Source organism: Pongo abelii, chromosome 15, assembly GCF_028885655.2.
Source record: "Pongo abelii isolate AG06213 chromosome 15, NHGRI_mPonAbe1-v2.0_pri, whole genome shotgun sequence".
Taxonomy (NCBI): domain Eukaryota; kingdom Metazoa; phylum Chordata; class Mammalia; order Primates; family Hominidae; genus Pongo; species Pongo abelii.
In genome coordinates this window covers 68,647,689-68,667,212 of record NC_072000.2, presented here as the reverse complement: position 1 = coordinate 68,667,212, position 19,524 = coordinate 68,647,689, and the positions used below count along the sequence as shown (strand labels likewise).

Sequence of the window (19,524 nt, the reverse complement as noted above, 5' to 3'; positions counted from 1 at the left end):
GTTATGGAGAAGTCAGGCATGGCCACTGTGTGGGTTTGATAGTATTTCTAGGTGAGGTAGGCCGCCTATGATGTATTTTTGGAACTAAAAGCAGACACCCCCCAGCCACCCCTGAAAATTTAATTGCTGTTCTCTTCAAGAATAACCATTATTTGCAGCATTGGTTGCTTCCTTATGTTAAGGCATCAAAGTCTTCTTTAACAATCTGGATATATTTTAGTTAAGGGTAAATCGTGAATCCGTTATCGGACATCAACTCCTTAATAGGGAACAGAACACTGATGGGATATGACATGGAATAGATTAGTTCTGAGAGCTGGCAATCAGTGAAATATCAAGGTATGGTTAGGAAGAAAGCAGAAAGGAACCTACATAACCTGCTAACACCTTTTTTGTCCAGTCCTACCTTGAATGTCTTATTTGCATGTAGTAGAGATAGATTCTGCTCAAGTTGGCCGCTGCTTACTTGCAGTGGGCCAAGTATCATACTAGCTGCTTTCGTAGGTGAACTTTGTGTCTTTATCAAAAAGGAGATGGTACTGTCTTCATGTTACAAGCCTGAGGAAACAGGCTCATTACCTGGGCTGTGGTAATACAGTCATTTACAGTAGAATTTAAGCCTAGATCGCTTATCTCTCAAGTCCAATCAGTGCTCTTTTGCATTATATCTTGCTCCTGCTTCAGCCGGCAAGGGAATGAGAGAATCGCCTGTGGCTGATTTATTGGCGCCTGTGGTTGCCCAGAGAGGCCAAGCAGGACTTTCAGCTGCCCTCTATGCCTTACAAAGTGGAGCTGTGAGCTTCCACCCTATCTCCTGAGGGTAATGTGAAGGAGCCAGGCTGTCTAGCTGGGGAGGAGGTGCCTTCGCCGTAAAATATCCTGGCCAGGGCTGTGCTGGGAAGTGTTGCATAATGCCCTCTCCACCACTGAACCAAAGTGATTTATTTGCTATGGTCCGTAGGTGGTGCCTGACCAACTTGTCCATTTTAGCAATAACAGGGCCAGAAAAGAGTTGGGGGTTTTATATTATCGCAGGGTTTTTCCTTGTTTTAAAAAAGCAGTGCAGGTTCTCTTATCTTGATAAGTTATAAAGTGCTTCTTTCTACACCACTTCCTGTGCCCCTTTTCTGCGTATTTATTCCAAATAGCATGTGAACTTCAGTCTTTTAAGAAGAGAAAGCTAAGAAAATATTGCTCCAGTTTATTAGCACAGGCTGTGGAGACAGACCTGGCTTTTTATCTCCACTTTATACCATTTGCTGATTGTGTGTCCTAAGCTTAGGATTTTTCCTCATTTGTGAAATGGAAATGAAAATAATACATTAGTCATCACAGTGAGGATTTTAAGAGATAATGTATATAGAGCACTTAGCACAAGGCCTTGCATATAGTATTTATTATAATAATAGGTTTTGAAAATAACCAGAATAGTATTATTCTCCCTAAAAAAGGAAAGATATTGCTACTTGAACCTGCTTAGGGGTAGAGGAAGAAGAAGAAAGTGTTTGAAGCAAACATCAGTTTCAGGATTATTGATTAAATTTATTTATACTTCTGGGTTTTTGTTTGTTTGTTTTTTGAGACAGAGTCTACCTCTGTCACCCAGGCTGGAGTGCAGTGGTGTAATTTCGGCTCACTGCAGCCTCCGCCTCCTGCGTTCAAGCGATTCTCTGGCCTCAGCCTCCCGAGTAGCTGGGATTACAGGCGCCTGCCACCACACCTGGCTAATTTTTGTATTTTTAGTAGAGACAGGGTTTCGCCATGTTGGCCAGGCGGGTCTTGAACTCCTGACCTCAAGTGATCCGCCCACCTTGGCCTCCCAAAGTGCTGGGATTATAGGTGTGAGCCACTGCGCCTGGTCCATGTTTTCTTTATCCATTTGACTATCCATGGACATTTGAGTTTTTCCCCGTTATTGGCAATTCTTCTGCCTCAGCCTCCCAAGTAGCTGGGATTACAGACGTCTGCCACCACGCCCAACTAATTTTTGTATTTTTAGTAGAGACAGGGTTTCACCATATTGGCCAGGCTGGTCTTGAACTCTCACCTCAGGTGATCCGCCCTCCTCAGCCTCCTAAAGAGCTGGGATTACAAGCATTTATTTACCCTTCTGCTTTCCCTTTGCTAGCAGGAATTTTCTCTCTCTTTTTTTTTTTTTTTTTGCTTGATTGAGAGAAAAAGTGCTTAGAGTGTTCAGTTATTTTTGATATTTTTCTAATTCATTTCGTCTCTGGTTACAAATCAGTCATGCATGGATGTTTTATTTTTTCTGAAATCTCCAAGCACTTTAAGCAAAGGGTTTTATTAGCCCACTTGAGTAATGTGTTCATGGGAGTATACTTCCATTGCGAAAGAAGTATTCGTTTACTTGTATTCAGAAGTTTTAGTTACTCTTGGCTGTACTGTATTCTAGGTCTGTACTAGCATTATAATTTTCCAGCTTTCTCCTGTCCTTTGAGTACCTTATTTTTTCTTTTAGAAATTTGGTCTGTCTTTAATGGACGAAGAAGAATCTTTTCCTTTCTTTCTCCGGGTTCTGATTTTTTTTAAAGGTCTATTAACAATTTGTGCTTACTGTTGTTAGTATTCTTGTGTGCTTGGCTTTATCAGGCATCCTACAATGTAATGTTGGTTAGATGGGAGTTAGAGGAGCTTGGAGGTTGGCTATGTCTGCCAACAGGCAGGAGGCCCCAAACTAACGTTTCCCAGTTCCATTAAAGGTTTCTAGAGCATAACTACTCTTCCTGTTTCATCTACCACCTCCACTTCATACCCTCTTTGCTAACATCTCAGTAGATCTTAATAAGCAGATGTCTGGAATGACAGCAGATTTTACCTCAAACAGTATTTTCAGATTTAGAATTTCTATATCATTTTTAGGTGTTATGAAATCCAATCTAGGTGTAATGGAGTAAGAGAGTAAATATTTCTTTTTCCTAAATACTATTTGAAAAGAAGTCTGAAAATAGTGTGTTCCTCCACCCCCCCACCCATGCCCATCCTGCCAGTTTAGGAGCACTTTTGTTTCTTTTTTTTCTTTTTCTTTTTTTTTTTTTGAGATGGAGTTTCGCTCTTGTTGCCCAGACTGGAGTGCAATGACACAATCTCAGCTCACCGCAACCTCTGCCTCCTGGGTTCAAGCGATTCTCCTGCCTCAGCCTCCCGAGTAGCCGAGATTATAGGTATGTGCCACCACACCCGGCTAATTTTGTATTTTTAGTAGAGACGGGGTTTCTTCATGTTGGTCAGGCTGGTCTTGAACTCCTGACCTCAGGTAATCCACCTGCCTCGGCCTCCCAAAGTGCTGGGAGCGAGCCACCGTGCCCAGCCATGGAGCACTTTTGTTTCTTAATCTGGCCAATATTTTAAGGTTACAATTAGAATTACAGTTGTTGATATTTGTTCATTTAATGTAGTCAACATAATTTCCATACTTTGAACACTCTTATGGAATTGTTTATTTATAGAGACTAGTATAAAGTTGTTCTATCTTACTTAGTTTGAACTAATCCAGAGTTACTACAATCTAGAAAGTAAAGAAGGTTTTTATTGTCTCTTAAATATCAATGTAATTGTAGAGTATGAAATAATTTCTTGGGTTTCCTTGGTCCCGTGTTCTTCTGAGGCAGTGGTTCTTAACTGAGGGGTCACGTTAGAATCACCTGGGAAGCTTTTTAAAAAAAGAATCTGGGTCGGGCGTGGTGGCTCACACCTGTAATCCCAGCACTTTGGGAGGCCGAGGCGGGCGGATCACGAGGTTAGGAGATTGAGACCATACTGGCTAACACAGTGAAACCCTGTCTCTACTAAAAATACAAAAAAATTAGCCGGGCGTGGTGGCGGGCGCCTGTAGTCCCAGCTACTCGGGAGGCTGAGGCAGGAGAATGATGTGAACCCGGGAGGTGGAGCTTGCAGTGAGCCGAGATTGTGCCACTGCACTCCAGCCTGGGCAACAGAGTGAGACTCTGTCTCAAAAAAATAAAAATAAAAATAAATAAATAAATAAAGAATCTGGCCGGGAACAGTGGCCCACGCCCGTAATCCCAGCACTTTGGGAGGCCAAGGCAGGCAGATCACCTGAGGTCAGGAGTTCAAGACCAGCCTGGCCAACGTGGCGAAACCCCATCTCTACTAAAAACACAAAAATTAGCCAGGTGTGGTGGTGGGCACCTGTAATCCGAGCTACTCAGGAGGCTGAGTCAGGGAGAAGCACTTGAACCCAGGAGGCGGAGGTTGCATTGAGCCGAGATCGCGCCATTGCACTCCAGCCTGGGTGACAGAGCGAGACTCTGTCTCAAAACAAAAAAAAAGAATCTGTGCCTCACCCCTAGCAATTCAATTCTGTTTGGGCTAAGCCTGGGTTGGGACTCAGACATCAATACAGCTCTGCATAGAAGGTTTTACAGCATAGTCAGCAATAAGAACCTCTGTTTCAGGATAAAATGATTTCTACAAACATTCTTTCATTCTCTACATAATTAAATGTCACACCTCTACAGTCATGTGAAAGTTCCATTAAAAAGTTAGTCGCTATATAAAGTCTTTTATCATATGGCACTTGAAATATTTTGCTTTTGCCTTTGTATTTATAGCCGTGAGTAAGTAGCTCAAAAAAGATGTACATATTCTTCTGCCAACTTTCCTGTCTCCTTGTCTGAATGAAAATTCATCATAAAGTCTCAGTGGTAAGCATTGACAGAGAAAATATCTAAGACTGTTTTCCTACAGAAACAGTCATCTTGCTCTTTTTGTTCCTTTTTTATTATGGATTCTTACAGCCTGAGAGAATGAAGAGCTGTGTAGTCCAGGATATCAGGCTGGCTACCATAGATCTGAGAGTCCAGTCTAGTACAGTAGATTTTTCTAAATACATAAGAATCAAAGATATATATTGAATATCAAGCCAGCTTTAAACAAACATAGATACTAGTATAAAGTTGTTCCATCTTAATTTGAAGTAATCCAGAGTTACTACAATCTAGAAGGTAAAGAAGGTTTTTGTAATCTCTTAAATATCAATGCTAAAACTATTATGATAATGTATCACTGTGATAACAGATAAAACTTTTAAAAATGTAGCATTCTTATATTTTGGTTCTGGTATTTATAAGTATAATAAAATGATACTTTATTTTTCCATAATTTCTCTCACATCTTAAAATTCTCACCAGAAATTCTCAAATGTAACTTCTAAGCTCTTTCTGTATTCATGGGAAACTTTAGCTATTTCACATACTAGAGAAAATAAAATAGATGGTCAAAGAATGATGAGCAAAGGCTATACAAAAATCTAGCTAATAATTTGCAGAGTAGGTTGTATTAGAAAATGTTCTAATAACTCAATGGAATGGGGCTAGTGATTTGAAGTAAAATCTGGTATATTACAACATCAAGGATCTCCTATTATGCAAAACAAGTTTGAATGCACCTCATGTGTACTTGATTTTTTTAAATAGATTTTAATTTGTTTAATTTTAATTTTATACACTTGAAAAGTTTACTCCCTTATTTGATTCAACACATTTGCAAAATCTGCCAACAGTATAAATGTTGAAAGTTCTAGATGGGGTTTTGAAGAAAGGGCCCTGGGTTTAAACTCAGTCTTGATGTATTATCAGCACCATTTAATAGCTAGTTGTTTGACTTCAAGTATGTTTCCTGCCTTCTCTGAGCCTGTGGTTCCTCAGCCATAAAATAGAGCTGATAGTACCTGCTCTACTACCTCACAAGATTTAAAAATAAAAAAGAAAAAAAAGATAGTGTAGAGCAGTGGTTCTCAAAGTGTAGTCCAAGGAGCCACTGGAGGTTTCATGGGTCAATAAGGATCTCCCTTATATAAGAACAGATGCTCAATATACTTGAACCAAAACAACATATGACAACAGATTGAATGCAGAATCAGATAAGGGAGTCCAGCTGTATCTGTTAAAGCCAGATATTAAAGAGGATTGCAAAATGTAAATTAATATCACCCTTCTCACTTGTTTTTGAAAATTTTTTTAGGAAAAAATATGTTAATATGTAATGGGTTTATTGCTATTTTAAATATGTTAAAATTTCTTTTAATTTTGAATATAGTAAATATTGATAAATATAATCTATATAAACAACAGCTCTTCACAATCTGTAATACTTTTTTTTTTTGAGACGGAGTCTCGCTCTGTAGCCCAGGCTGGAATGCAGTGGCATGATCTCGGCTCACTGCAACCTCCTCCTCCCAGGTCCCAGTTCAAGCAGTTCTCCTGCCTCAGCCTCCCGAGTAGCTGGGATTACAGGCAAACGCCACTGTGCCCAGCTTTTTTTTTTGTATTTTTAGTAGAGACGGGGTTTCACCATGTTGGCCAGGCTGGTCTTGAACTCCTGACCTTGTGATCCGCCCGCCTTGGCCTCCCAAAGTTCTGGGATTACAGGCGTGAGGCACTGCGCCCAGCTGATAAAAGTTTTAAAAATTACTAGATGGCATTTGAGAATTACGAAAACTAGATTGAGGTCTGCAATTGGAAGAGGAGAACAGCAATGAATACGCTTCCGTTTTTATGGCTTTTAGACTGGCATAAGGTCCCAGCTGGTGATATGAAGAGGTGGCTACAACTGTAATAACAACCTGTAATCTCTCTTGAAGAAAAGAGGACAGAGCTCACAGTGATCATGCAGCTGGAAAGTGCAGGAGAAAATCCTAAAAGAATGTTGGAGTGGCAGAACCCCAAACACTGTTTATAAACTCTGCTTGAATTTCTTGCAAACCCCTCAACTGTACATGTGTGGAGCAGCCTCCAAACAGCACACTTAAGGCTAAAGGAGCAGAGATTTCAGCTGCTGTCCACCATAGGGGAGGCAGAACTTGGAGTTTAAATCCAGCTAAGGTAATTGTCCACAAAAACAAAAACACAAACACTCTTTGGAAGAATATTACAGAATCTAGAGTCAATTGTATTAATCACAATATCTAGGCTATAATCCAGAAACCATCACCCTAATCAGTGGAGACTGACCCCATAATGAGCCAAAGGTTGGATTTAGCAGAGAAGATTTAAAGCAGCTATTATAACTATGCTCAAGGATGTAAAGCAAAATGTTGTATATGTGAACAAATAGGAAATCTCAGCAGAGAACTAGAAACTTTAAAAAAGAATGAAATGAAAATTTTACATCTGAAAACACAGTATCTGAAACAATCTTGAATAGATTTAACAGATCAGATATGACAAGTCATTTAATTTGAGGATAGATTAATAGAAATTATCTAATCTGAAGTAGAGAAATAAGTTATTGTATATGAAAGTTCTCTGTAAACTTCAGTGCTCTATGTAAGTTTCAGAGTTTTTTACTCCAGGTTTCTTTCATATGTAAAGGGAAGAGGTGTGTTTGGGTCTTCTTCTGATCTGCAGCTTCCTTAATGTCCTGTCCTATCATGTCTGTGTCTAAGCTTTATACCCTCTGGTTTCTTTATTTTTATTTATTTATTTTTTTTTTTGAGACAGAGTCTCGCTCTGTTGCCCAGGCTGGAGTGCAGTGGATCTCAGCTCACTGCAACCTCTGCCTCCTGGGTTCAAGTGATTCTTCTGCCTCAACCTCCCAAGTAGCTGGGATTACAGGCATGTGCTACCAAACCTGGCTAATTTTTGTATTTTGAGTAGAGACGGGGTCTCACCATGTTGTCCAGGTTGGTCTCAAACTCCTGGCCTCAAGTGGTCCACTCACCTTGTCCTCCCAAAGTGCTGGGATTACAGGCGTGAGCCACTGCGCTTGGCCTAGCCTCTGGTTTCTAATATCCCCTGCAGTCAGATATCTGGCCCTTGCTGCTTTCCTGTACTATTGTCAGAGGTTCCAGGAATCTTTTGGTCAGTACACTCAACATGTTTGTAATGGGCCTCACCCCCATGTTTCTCTTCAGTATTTTGCACCATTGCCACCTCCTTTCTTCAAGGTCATTGCCTTTCCTCAATGACGATGTTTTCTTATTTCTCCTCCTCTGTCTTATTGTGTCTTTTCTGTTTTCCAAAGATTCATTCTTAGCTTTTTTCCCTCTTATTTCATTCTACTTTTTAGTCTACTTTATTATTTTCATACTTGGTTACTTCAGCCTTGTCGTTTCAGAGGCCTCTTCTCCCTCTCTGACTCTGCTCTCTCTAGAGCCCTGTCCTGCTTCTTGTCTCCGCTGATCACTAAACATTTCTACTTAGATATCTGGTAGACACTTGGAGCTCAGGGTGTCTGAAGTGAAACCCCTATTCTTCTTCTTTTTTTTTTTTTGAGGTGGGGTCTCAGAACCTCTTATCAAGATGGTTTCTGTACTTCTTCTCTAATGTTCTGGGACTCTGCCTTTATATCAACACCTAGCACATGGCAGTTACTCTGAAAGTGTGATCTGAAGGAATGGATGAATTCTTCCAGTTACCCAAGCTGGAATTGTGAGACTCACCTTTGATTTGATCTCTGTGGTGACAAGTCACGTCAGTTTTGTGTCTGATGTATCTCTTGTATTCCTTCCTTCATTCCCACTGCGATTACTTTGATATCATAGTAGGCTCCTAGCCAGTCTTTTCGTAGCCTTTTCCCTTGCTAATATTTTTTATATGTTGCTATTAGAGCAGTCTTGAGTCACGCCTAATGATGGTGATGATGATAATGCCTAGTATTTATTAGGCACTTACTGTGGGCCCACTATTTCTAAGTGCATTATATCATTAAATTCAAATAACCTATAAGTTAGATACTGTCATTATCCATATTTTATAAGTGAAATGGAGGCCCAGAGAGTTAAGTGTGTTGCCAAGACCACGCAGCTAGTAAATGGCAGAACTAAAATTTTAAGCTGTCTGATTTTAGTTCAAACTTTAGCTACCACGCTGTTTTCCCTCCCACAGAGTAAGTTAACTGATCATGCTGTTCTTACTCTAACATCTTCCATAGTTCACTTCAAACATGACACTACTTTTTAGTCTTATATTCAGTATCCTTTGTGAGCTGACCACATCTCATTATTTCTGTTACTTTTTTTTCTGTGCCAAGCTGAATCCTTCTGTTATCTAACTATTCATATTCTTCCCAGTAATTTTATTCATTTTATTTTTTCTGCCTGGCCTTGTTTCCCATCAAGTTGCCTGTGTTTATCTCCCTCTGATAGCATGTTCTCTAACTGCTCTATGCTACTGAATGCATTTATTTCATATTATAATTATGGTTTGATGTTTTATCTTTCCTGTGAGCCTGTAATCTTGAGTGTAGCATCTTGTCATTTTTTTCTGTCTCCACGCCTTGTACAATGCAGGCTTTTACACATTTTTTCTTTATTAAATTGCTCTTCAAAAATATCTGTTGAATAAGTGAAGAATTTAACTGTTACCAACAGATCATTAACCATAAGATTCCTGTATGGGTGGCTTATTAGTGTGCTATGTCTCATTTCCCTGTGGTTCAGTAGTTCAACATAATGGGAAGAACTGGTGAAAATGTTTATGATCCGAGGGTTTGGTTTTGTTTTGTTTTTTGAGACAATTTATCAGGCTAGTTTAAGATGCTTCAATTTGAACCATTTCATTGATTCTAAGACACGTTTTTCACATGCTGAAATTGTCAATACAGATTTTTAATTTGTTAGGTCGGGCATGGTGGCTCATGCCTGTAATGCTAGCACTTTAGGAGGCCGAGGCGGGCAGATCACCTGAGGTCAGGAGTTCGAGACCAGCCTAGCCAACATGGTGAACTCCCGTCTCTACTAAAAATACAAAAATTAGCTGGGCATGGTGGTGGGCACCTGTAATGCCAGCTACTCAGGAGGCTGAGGCAGGAGAATTGCTTAAACCTGGGAGGCAGAGGTTGCAGTAAGCTGAGATGGAGCCATTGCACTCCAGCCTGGTCAACAAGAGCAAAACTCCATCTCAAATAATAATAATAATATAACTTGGGGATTATTCCACATCAGTACATTAAATATGTAGTTTTAATAGATTCTGCCTTTTTTTTTTGGAGATAGGGTCTCGCTGTGTCACCCAGGCTGAAGTGCAGTGGCATGATTATGGCTCACTGTAGCCTCGATCTTCCTGGCTAAAGCTATCCTCCTGCCACATCCACCCAAGTAGCTGGGACTAAGGCATGCACCACCATGCCTGGCTAATTTTTGACACATAGGAAGCACTATAAAATGTTAGCTATATTTATTATATTACCGATCACTTAGCTGTCTGCTGCCCAAGCCACTGCCAATCTTCAGACGGCTAACCCTGCATTACATCACTGACCTCCTTAGACCTTGGTCTGGCTGGCTGGTGTGGAAACCTCATTCTCTTTTTCAGTGTCTGTTCTTTCAAAGGATGTTCTCCTGGCCACCCAATGATGCCCTTTATACTAGAGCTACCTTCTGCCTAAAGTACCAGGGCTCTCTCCACAGTAGGGTAGAGAAGATGATGTACAGTCTGCCACCTGCCTGAAACCAGGGTACTTCTGAATGTTTTTGCTGCTTATACTTGGCTTCTCGGCCAGAATTCTGCATATTCTTCCTCATATAGGCTTCCCCCCAGTTGTTCCACCTTGCCTTCTACTTCCTTTGGGAACCTACATTCTAATATGCGTCTGAATCCAGTTGAGATCAGGGTTTAAGTTCTTTCTTTCTTTCTTTTTTTTTTTTTTTTTTTCATTTTTTTGAGACAGAGTTTCACTGTTGCCCAGGCTGGAGTGCAGTGGTGTGATCACAGCTCACTGCAGTCTTGACCTCCCAGGCTTAAGTGATCCTCCTGCCTCAGCCCCCCAAGTAGTTGGGAGTACAGGTGCAAGCCACCATACCTAGCTAATTGTTTTATTTTTTGTGGAGATGAAGTTTCACTATATTGCTCAGGTGGGTCTCCAATACCTGGGCTTAAGCAACCCTCCTGCCTCATCCTCCCAAGGTGCTGGGATTACAGGCATGAGCCACTGTGCCAGCTTAAGTTCTTTCTCATGAGGCTCTTGGGCCACAAGTAAATTGGGGATGTGGCTTGACATCTATTTTAAGAGTTCCTGAGCTACTGTGATGATAAGTCCTCCAAACATTTGATGAGAGTTGGGAAGCCGGTATCCCCCGAGCACCAGAGGATCCCTGAGGAGGAGTGACATCTCTAGCTCAGCCAGGATACCCTGTTATGTTATTAACATTTATAGCTAACATTGAATAGCAGTTTCCATTACAACATGATTTTCACGTAAGTTATTTAACTCTGAGTCAGGAATCAGTATCTCATTTTCATTTTTCTAATGAGGAAACAAGATTAGAAACATTGTGTTCACATAGATGGAAAAGGACAGGTCTGTCTTCATGTGTCACTCATACCAAGCTATCTTCTTACCAGATGAAAAAGGGTCATATTTTATGGTTCAGCAGAGTTTATATCAGTTGTTATAATGGAGAAATTTAGTGTTAGCCGTGTTTGCAGTGAAAGTAATAGGATTGAAAACTTGAATAATTTCATTTAAATTTAGGTCTCCTTGTTACTCTGTAGGTTTGTGTGAACTGTAGACAATTTTGTATTAATGAAAAGTAATGCATATATACATACACACCTATCTATATTTATCTTGTCCTTTTTTTCAGAACCACAATGGATACTGCCAGCCATAGCCTTGTTCTTCTCCAGCAGCTGAACATGCAGCGAGAATTTGGTTTTCTGTGTGATTGCACAGTTGCAATTGGAGATGTTTACTTCAAAGCCCACAGAGCGGTGCTTGCTGCTTTTTCTAACTATTTCAAGATGATATTTATTCACCAAACAAGGTAAGGATGTGTTTTTGTAAATAAGAATTTTTAATATTGTGATTTATATAAGCTTTATTAAAATATCATTTTGGAAATTCTTTGTTACGGAGTCACACTAAGAAGTAAAATTACAATTTTTTTTTTTTTTTTTTTTTTTGCGACAGAATCTCGCTTTGTCACCCAGGCTGGAGTGCAATGGTGCAGTGTCGGCTCACTGCAACCTCTGCCTACCAGGTACAAGTGATTCTCCTGCCTCAGCCTCCCGAGTACCTGGGATTACGGGCGCCTGCTACCACGCCCGGTTAATTTTTGTATTTTTAGTAGAGGCAGGGTTTCACCATGTTGGCCAGGCTGATCTCGAACTCCTGACCTCAGGTGATCCGCCTGCCTCAGCCTCCCAAAGTGCTGGGATTACAGGCATGAGCCACCGTGCCTGGCCAAATTATAATAATTTTTTATACATTAGTAATTAAACTCAGTGTGTGGGATCCATAATGGAAAATAAGAATGAAAATAAGAATAGCTAAAATTGGCTGGGCGCCGTGGCTCATGCCTATATTCCCAGCACTTTGGGAGGCCAAGATGGGTAGATCACAAGGTCAGGAGTTCGAGACCAGCCTGGCCAATATGGTGAAACCCCGTCTCTACTAAAAATACAAAACTTACCCAGGCATGGTGGTGGGCGCCTGTAGTCCCAGCTACTCAAGAGGCTGAGGCAGGAGAATCGCTTGTACCTATGAGGTGGAGGTTGCAGTGAGCCGAGATCGTGCCACTGCATTCCAGCCTGGGTGACAGAGCGAGACTCTGTCTCAAAAAAAAAAAAAGAAAAGAATAGCTAAAATTTATTGAGGGCTTATCCCATACCCAAGCACTAAGTATTTGCCCTATAATGTAAATTCTACTGCTGTCCCTATTTTAGGGAAAAGAAAACTGAGACTGAGTTAAGTAACTTACCTATGCAGGATTATACAGCTAATAAGTTAGTTGCAGATTTGTCTGAAGCTATGTCTATGCTTTTAGTCACTAAGCTGTTAATTTTTGTTTCATATAACACTTTTGTTTTTTTATTTTTTATTTTTATTTTTTTTGAAACGGAGTCTAGCTCTGTCACCCAGGCTGGAGTGCAGTGGTGCCCAGGCTGAAGTGCAGTGGCATGATCTCAGCTCACTGCAACCTCTGCCTCCCAGGTTCAAGCAATTCTCTTGCTTCAGCCTCCCTAGTAGCTAGGACCACAGGTGTGTGCCACCACACCCGGCTAATTTTTTGTAATTTTAGTAGAGACAGGGTTTCACCATGTTGGTCAGGCTCATCTTGAACTCCTGACCTCAGATGATCCACCTGCCTCGGCCTCCCAAAGTGCTGGAATTACAGGCGTGAGCCACCGCACCCTGCTGATTTCAATAGATTCTTTCAGAAGTTTTAAGATATTTTTATTGTGGCTATAAACATATAAAATTTGTCATTTTAACCATTTTTAATTATACAATGCAGTGGTGATAATCACATTCGCAATGTTGTACAACCATTACCACTGTCTATTTCCAAAACTTTTTTATCACCCCAAACAGAAGCTTTGTACCCATTAAGCAGTAACTCCCCATCTCACCCTCTCAACCCCCGGAAACTGCTAATTTACTTTCTATCTCTATGAACTTGCCTATTCTAGATATTTTATGTAATACTTGTCCTTTTGTGTCTGGCTTATTTTACTTAGCATGGTATTTTCTGGGTTCTCCATGTTGTAGCATGTATCAGAACTTCCTTTTTATGGTTGAATAATATTCCATTGTGTGTGTAAGCCATCTTGTGTTTATCCACTCATCTTTTGGTGGACACTCAGCTTCTTTCTACCTTTTGGCTACTGTAAGTAATGTTGCAGTGAACATTGGCATACAGGTATCTGTTTGAGTCCCTGTTTTTAGTTCTTTTGATCGTTTACTTGATAGACTGTTAAATTCCTTAAGAACAGGTACCTATTTTATTCATCAATTTTCTACCTCTGGCATCTAGTATAGTGCATATCACTTAGGAGTCACTCGATTAATGTTGAACTAATCAGAATGTATGTCTGTGTTTCCTAACTTTAGGCAGTAGATTGAATATATGAAGACTTTTTGCTAGGCCATAAAGTTGGTATAAAATGAAAGTTTAAGCCTTTGTTGCCATGTTTTATTAAGGCAGATTGCTAGGTTCGAACTTCTTAGGAAGAAATTGCTTTAGTCTCAGACTATACTGTTAACTGAAAGGCCAGCTAGGTTGTGTTTCATTTCTTGTGGGTCTGTTTTTGTTTTTAACAGTGAATGCATAAAAATACAACCAACTGACATCCAACCTGACATATTCAGCTATTTGTTGCACATTATGTACACGGGGAAAGGGCCAAAACAGATTGTGGATCATAGTCGTTTGGAGGAAGGGATTCGATTTCTTCACGCCGACTACCTTTCTCACATTGCAACTGAAATGAATCAAGTGTTCTCACCAGAGACTGTGCAGTCCTCAAATTTATATGGCATTCAGATCTCAACAACCCAAAAAACAGTTGTCAAACAAGGACTGGAGGTCAAAGAAGCTCCTTCTAGTAACAGTGGAAACAGAGCTGCTCTCCAGGGTGACCACCCCCAGTTGCAGCTGTCTCTTGCTATTGGTCTGGATGATGGCACTGCAGACCAGCAGAGGGCCTGTCCTGCCACCCAGGCCCTGGAGGAGCACCAGAAGCCCCCAGTTTCCATCAAGCAGGAGAGATGTGACCCAGAATCTGTGATCTCCCAGAGCCACCCCTCACCCTCATCAGAGGTGACAGGCCCCACTTTTACTGAAAACAGTATCAAAATACACTTATGCCATTACTGTGGGGAACGTTTTGATTCCCGTAGTAACCTAAGGCAACATCTTCATACACATGTGTCTGGATCCCTGCCATTCGGTGTCCCTGCTTCCATTCTGGAAAGTAATGACCTTGGTGAAGTACATCCCCTCAATGAAAACAGCGAGGCCCTTGAATGCCGCAGGCTCAGCTCCTTCATTGTTAAGGAGAATGAACAGCAGCCAGACCACACCAACCGGGGTACCACAGAGCCTTTGCAGATCAGTCAAGTATCTTTGATCTCCAAAGACACAGAGCCAGTAGAATTAAACTGTAATTTTTCTTTTTCAAGGAAAAGAAAAATGAGCTGTACCATCTGTGGTCATAAATTCGCTCGAAAGAGCCAATTGTTGGAACACATGTATACACACAAAGGTAAATCTTACAGATATAACCGATGCCAAAGGTTTGGTAATGCATTGGCCCAGAGATTTCAGCCATACTGTGACAGCTGGTCTGATGTCTCCCTGAAAAGTTCTCGCTTGTCACAAGAACACTTAGACTTGCCTTGTGCCTTAGAGTCAGAGCTTACACAAGAAAATGTGGATACTATCCTAGTTGAGTAGCAGCTTCTCTTTCAGAATTTTTATACCAATTCTGAAAAAGAAAGTTCGCATGGCATTTTTTATTCATAAATTATTTCCTCCTCAAGTTTCATTGACTTTTTTTCTTCACAGCTTATCCATGGTTTTAAGGTTGTATATATTAGATCTTCTCATAAGACATATTAATATGTGGCTATTAAAATGTAACATTCAGTTACTACTGTGAACTTTTCACAAATGAAATTACAATTTAGAAATCAGAAATCAATGTAGAAATATGGAAACTTTAAATATTTATAGAATTTCTAAGTTTTTCCAATTACAGAATCAGTAAAATCAAATTGAATATAAAGTAAATGAAATCTGTTTTAAAGCATATTCTAAACTATCACTTCTGCCTACATTTCACATGAATTCACTCCTACCAGGATTATTTTTAAATATTTTCTTCCATATAGGAAATTAATAGTTATTTTAATGCATAACTATATGTTATACATGTTATAATGTATAAAAATTTATTTTAAGATATACCAAATCATAAGTAGTTTTATTTTTTAACTACTAGCTCCACAACATCTTACCTACATGGCTTCTCCTTACTTTTTAACATTGAGTATACCTCTTTTATTTTATTTTATTTTTTTTGTGGAGACAGAGTCTTGCTGTGTTGCCTGGGCTGGAGCGCAGTGGCGTGATCTTGGCTCACTGCAAGCTCCGCCTCCCGGGTTCACTCCATTCTCCTGCCTCAGCCTCCTGAGTAGCTGGGACTACAGGCGCCCGCCACCACGCCCGGCTAATTTTTTTGTATTTTTTTAGTAGAGACGGGGTTTCACCGTGTTAGCCAGGTTGGTCTCGATCTCCTGACCTCATGATCTGCCCGCCTCGGCCTCCCAAAGTGCTGGGATTACAGGTGTAGTATATCTCATTTTTAATAAAAAAACAGTTAAAGGGAGAAGAGTCAGAGAGACATTAAAAATATTTAAGAAACAGTAAGATATACACACATAGATAAATAAGCATGCAGAGACAGAGACTGAGCTAGAACTGCATTGACTAAAAACCCCAGGGTTGTTACCTTGGTCTAGAGTGTTTTCTTAGACACCTTAAAAAGCAATTTGAGATTTTTATGACCAGAGGTTTACATGAGTTGAAAGAGAAAGATGATAAAATATAAATCATGTTTCTACCCTCAGTATCAGGATTTTTGGGGCTTCCTGGGTTGATACTAATTTTCTAAAAATCACTTGAAAAAGTAATTTTTCAGTGGCACAGTTTTCACTTTTTTCCTGATCCATAAAACCAGCAAAGTGGATACATTCAGTGTTCTATAACTACATTTAAAATCCATGATGTTAGCTTTCCCTCTATAAATCAACTTAACTCTGTTTTATAATGGTGACACTTACAAAGCTAAAACCCCAGGAAAATTAAAGTTGATGGAATAAATAATAGATTCCCTGGCTCTATATACCTGGGAAATAGCTGGTTAAGCTTCACCACAAAGGATAGATCTAAATTGTTTCTGAAATGTTTAAATTTCAAACCCCGCATAGTCAAGGATAATAGAACAGACTCATCTTTTTTTGCCCTCTTGTTAAATTCTAAGCTTCATAGGCATTTGAATACATCTAAAAATTTTGGTTTGTGAGCCTTAGAATGTAACCACTTATAAAACTCTTGAGCTTCCTCCACTTCCGAGGACATTTCCTGACACATTCAACAGCATCAGCATTCAATCAGGAGGGAGCTCAAAGAGTAATCCAGCTAATTCTAAGGACACAAAGGTTTTCTCTAAGTAAACAGTTTAGGTAAATTACAAAGTGGTAAGTTTTTCTTGAGGATTGAATAAAGAAAGCTACTGGATATTGTGTAAGGCAGTTGAGTTTCTACCTTAAATAAGTGAGTAAAGGCTCCTATGGTTAAGACTGATGTGTGTTGAGAGCAAATCTAACTTGATAAGATCAATTGTATTGGGAGTAATTAAAACAAATGTATGTTCTTCGGGGTCAGAACTTCATCTAATTTTAAACTTTTTGCTACCAATTCACTTAAGCAACTATTCAAATTTGTACTGCCCTCAAAGATGTCATCTCATTAGAAGAACACAAGTATTAACGTTGATTTTTTGTATTTTAGGCTAGTTAAGATATATTTCCTAGCCTTCTTCAATTCAAATACTATTGTTCTTATTAAGATAATTTTTCTCCTCTACATTCTTCCCTGTTTGCCCACTCATTATTATTATTTTTTTAATTTAATTTTTTTTTTAAGACGGAGTTTCACCCTTGTTGCCCAGGCTGGAGTGCAATGGCGTGATCTCGGCTCACTGCAACCTCTGCCGCCTGGGTTCAAGCGATTCTCCTGCCTTAGCCTCCCATGTAGCTGGGATTACAGGCATGCACCACCACACCTAGCTAATTTTGTATTTTTAGCAGAGATGGGGTTTCACCATCTTGGTCAGGCTGGTCTGGAACTCCTGACCTCAGGTGATCCACCAGCCTCGGCCTCCCAAAGTGCTGGGATTACAGGTGTGAGCCACCGTGCCAGGCCCACTCATTATTCTTTGACACAGGAAATCCTTGTAGAGGTAGAGTTGTACATGTTTGATGGGATAAGACAGCAAGTGCCTCAGGGCAGAGTTTGGATAAATGGTAAGAGTTTGCTAGCGGCTGATTGGCCATGATAGACAACACTGATTTAAAGCAGAAGTATATCTGTTTGTTGAGAGTTAAGAAAATAGTGGTTAACTGTATTTCTATTCTTATAGTTCCTTTTAATATTAGAAATTCAAAGCAAATGCTCTTTCCTTGTTCCTTATAACATTCATTGTGTTTAGGAAGTGGGAAAATATCAACTTCATTTTATAGAAAAAAAATCCCAAAAGCTGAATACCAGAGATGCAGTGCATAGTGGTGTGGGACTGACCCCCAGTTTTTGTTATTGTTGTTTTCATTTATTCTGCAGGCTTTTTTTTTTTTTGAGACAGTCTTGCTATGTCACCAGGCTGGAGTGCAGTGGTGAAGTCTCAGCTCACTGCAACCTCCGCCTCCTAAATTCAAGTGATTCTCCTGCCTCAGCCTCCTGAGCATGTGCCACCATGCCCGCTAATTTTTGTATTTTTAGTAGAGGCAGGGTTTCACCATGTTGGCCAGGATGGTCTCGAGCTCCTGACCTCGTGATCTGCCCGCCTCAGATAACAGGCATGAGCCACTGTGCCCAGGTCTGCAGGCATTTTTTAAAGTAACTGTCATATGCCTAACACTGTGTCCTGAGTATTATTTTTTAAAGACATGATTGCTCACTGAGAAAATTTGCTTTGTATTTAAAAAGTTCTTCCAGCTAGGACAGGCGTGGTGGCTCACGCCTGTAATCCCAGCACTTTGGGAGGCCGAGGCAGGCGGGTCACGAGGTCAGAAGATCGAGACCATCCTGGCTAACACAGTGAAACCCCGTCTCTACTAAAAATACAAAAAATTAGTGGGTGTGGTGGCGGGCACCTGTAATCCCAGCTACTCGAAAGGCTGAGGCAGGGGAATAGCTTGAACCCGGGAGGCGGAGGTTGCAGTGAGCGGAGATTGCACCACTGCACTCCAGCCTGGGTGACAGAGCGAGACTCCATCTCAAAAAAAAAAAAAAGTTCTTCCAGCTAAAACCTTTATTTTTGACTACATCTCCACAAAATGGAGCTATACTGTTAGCCAGTATCCTAATAATATAGTGCAGTTTGCATAATGATTACCAAGCTTGAAATTTGAAATGTCATATGCACTTTCGTCTGTGTATCAGGCAGATACTAAACAAACATTTTCCCCTTGAGTCAGCTTAAAATTTTTCCTTCTTTCGAAATCTCACACAGTTGTTTTCTGGAGAAAAATAAAGACTGTTTTAGTATTTGTTCTTATTAGCGTATCATCAGAACTCAGCACAGTCTGCCTTATAAGAAAACAAAAATTTTTTTTATTTATAACTCTTGAAATTGTTACTTCTTGCTCTTTCTGATTTCCCATCCGTAAAGTGGGTGTAAGCAATACCTACCTCACAGGGGTGTTGTGAGGATTTATATTAAACGTGTTAAGTTCTCTCAGTATTATTGATTAAAATCAACCATATAAACGACATTTATTCTGTAGCTAGACCTATTAACTTTAGTATTTCAGCTTATAAATTCTAGAATGTTCTTAAAAGCAGTAATGTACCATCTAATATTCAATAACTAATTGACAGAACTCGTTATTTTTTACAAATAACTCTAGAAACAATACTGTTGCTAGAATTCCTGTTCTATTGTAATTTAATCATCACTGTTTCTTTTTAGCCTTCAGTAAGGAGGATACTAGTTCTTTGGCATTATTGGGAATAAAACTTTGTCAATTTCAGCTTTA

General features: G+C 39.9%; 1 protein-coding gene across 7 annotated transcripts in view; it reads left to right on the top strand.

Moving 5' to 3' along the window:
* ZBTB25 (zinc finger and BTB domain containing 25) overlaps positions 1-19,524 on the top strand; it is a 21,503-nt gene extending 1,979 nt beyond the window's left edge. For 4 of the 7 annotated variants that reach the window (XM_009249157.4, XM_002824845.5, XM_054530202.2 and 1 more), the window contains exons 2-3: positions 11,567-11,746; positions 14,026-19,524. In XM_009249157.4, the coding sequence (XP_009247432.1) occupies positions 11,574-11,746; positions 14,026-15,160 (1,308 nt within the window). In that variant the 5' untranslated portion in view covers positions 11,567-11,573 and the 3' untranslated portion in view covers positions 15,161-19,524. Of the gene's footprint in view, positions 1-3,049; positions 3,183-4,138; positions 4,686-6,547; positions 6,864-11,566; positions 11,747-14,025 lie in introns of those variants that run through there. The other 3 variants (XM_009249156.4, XM_054530204.2, XM_054530203.2) reach the window with 3 other exon arrangements.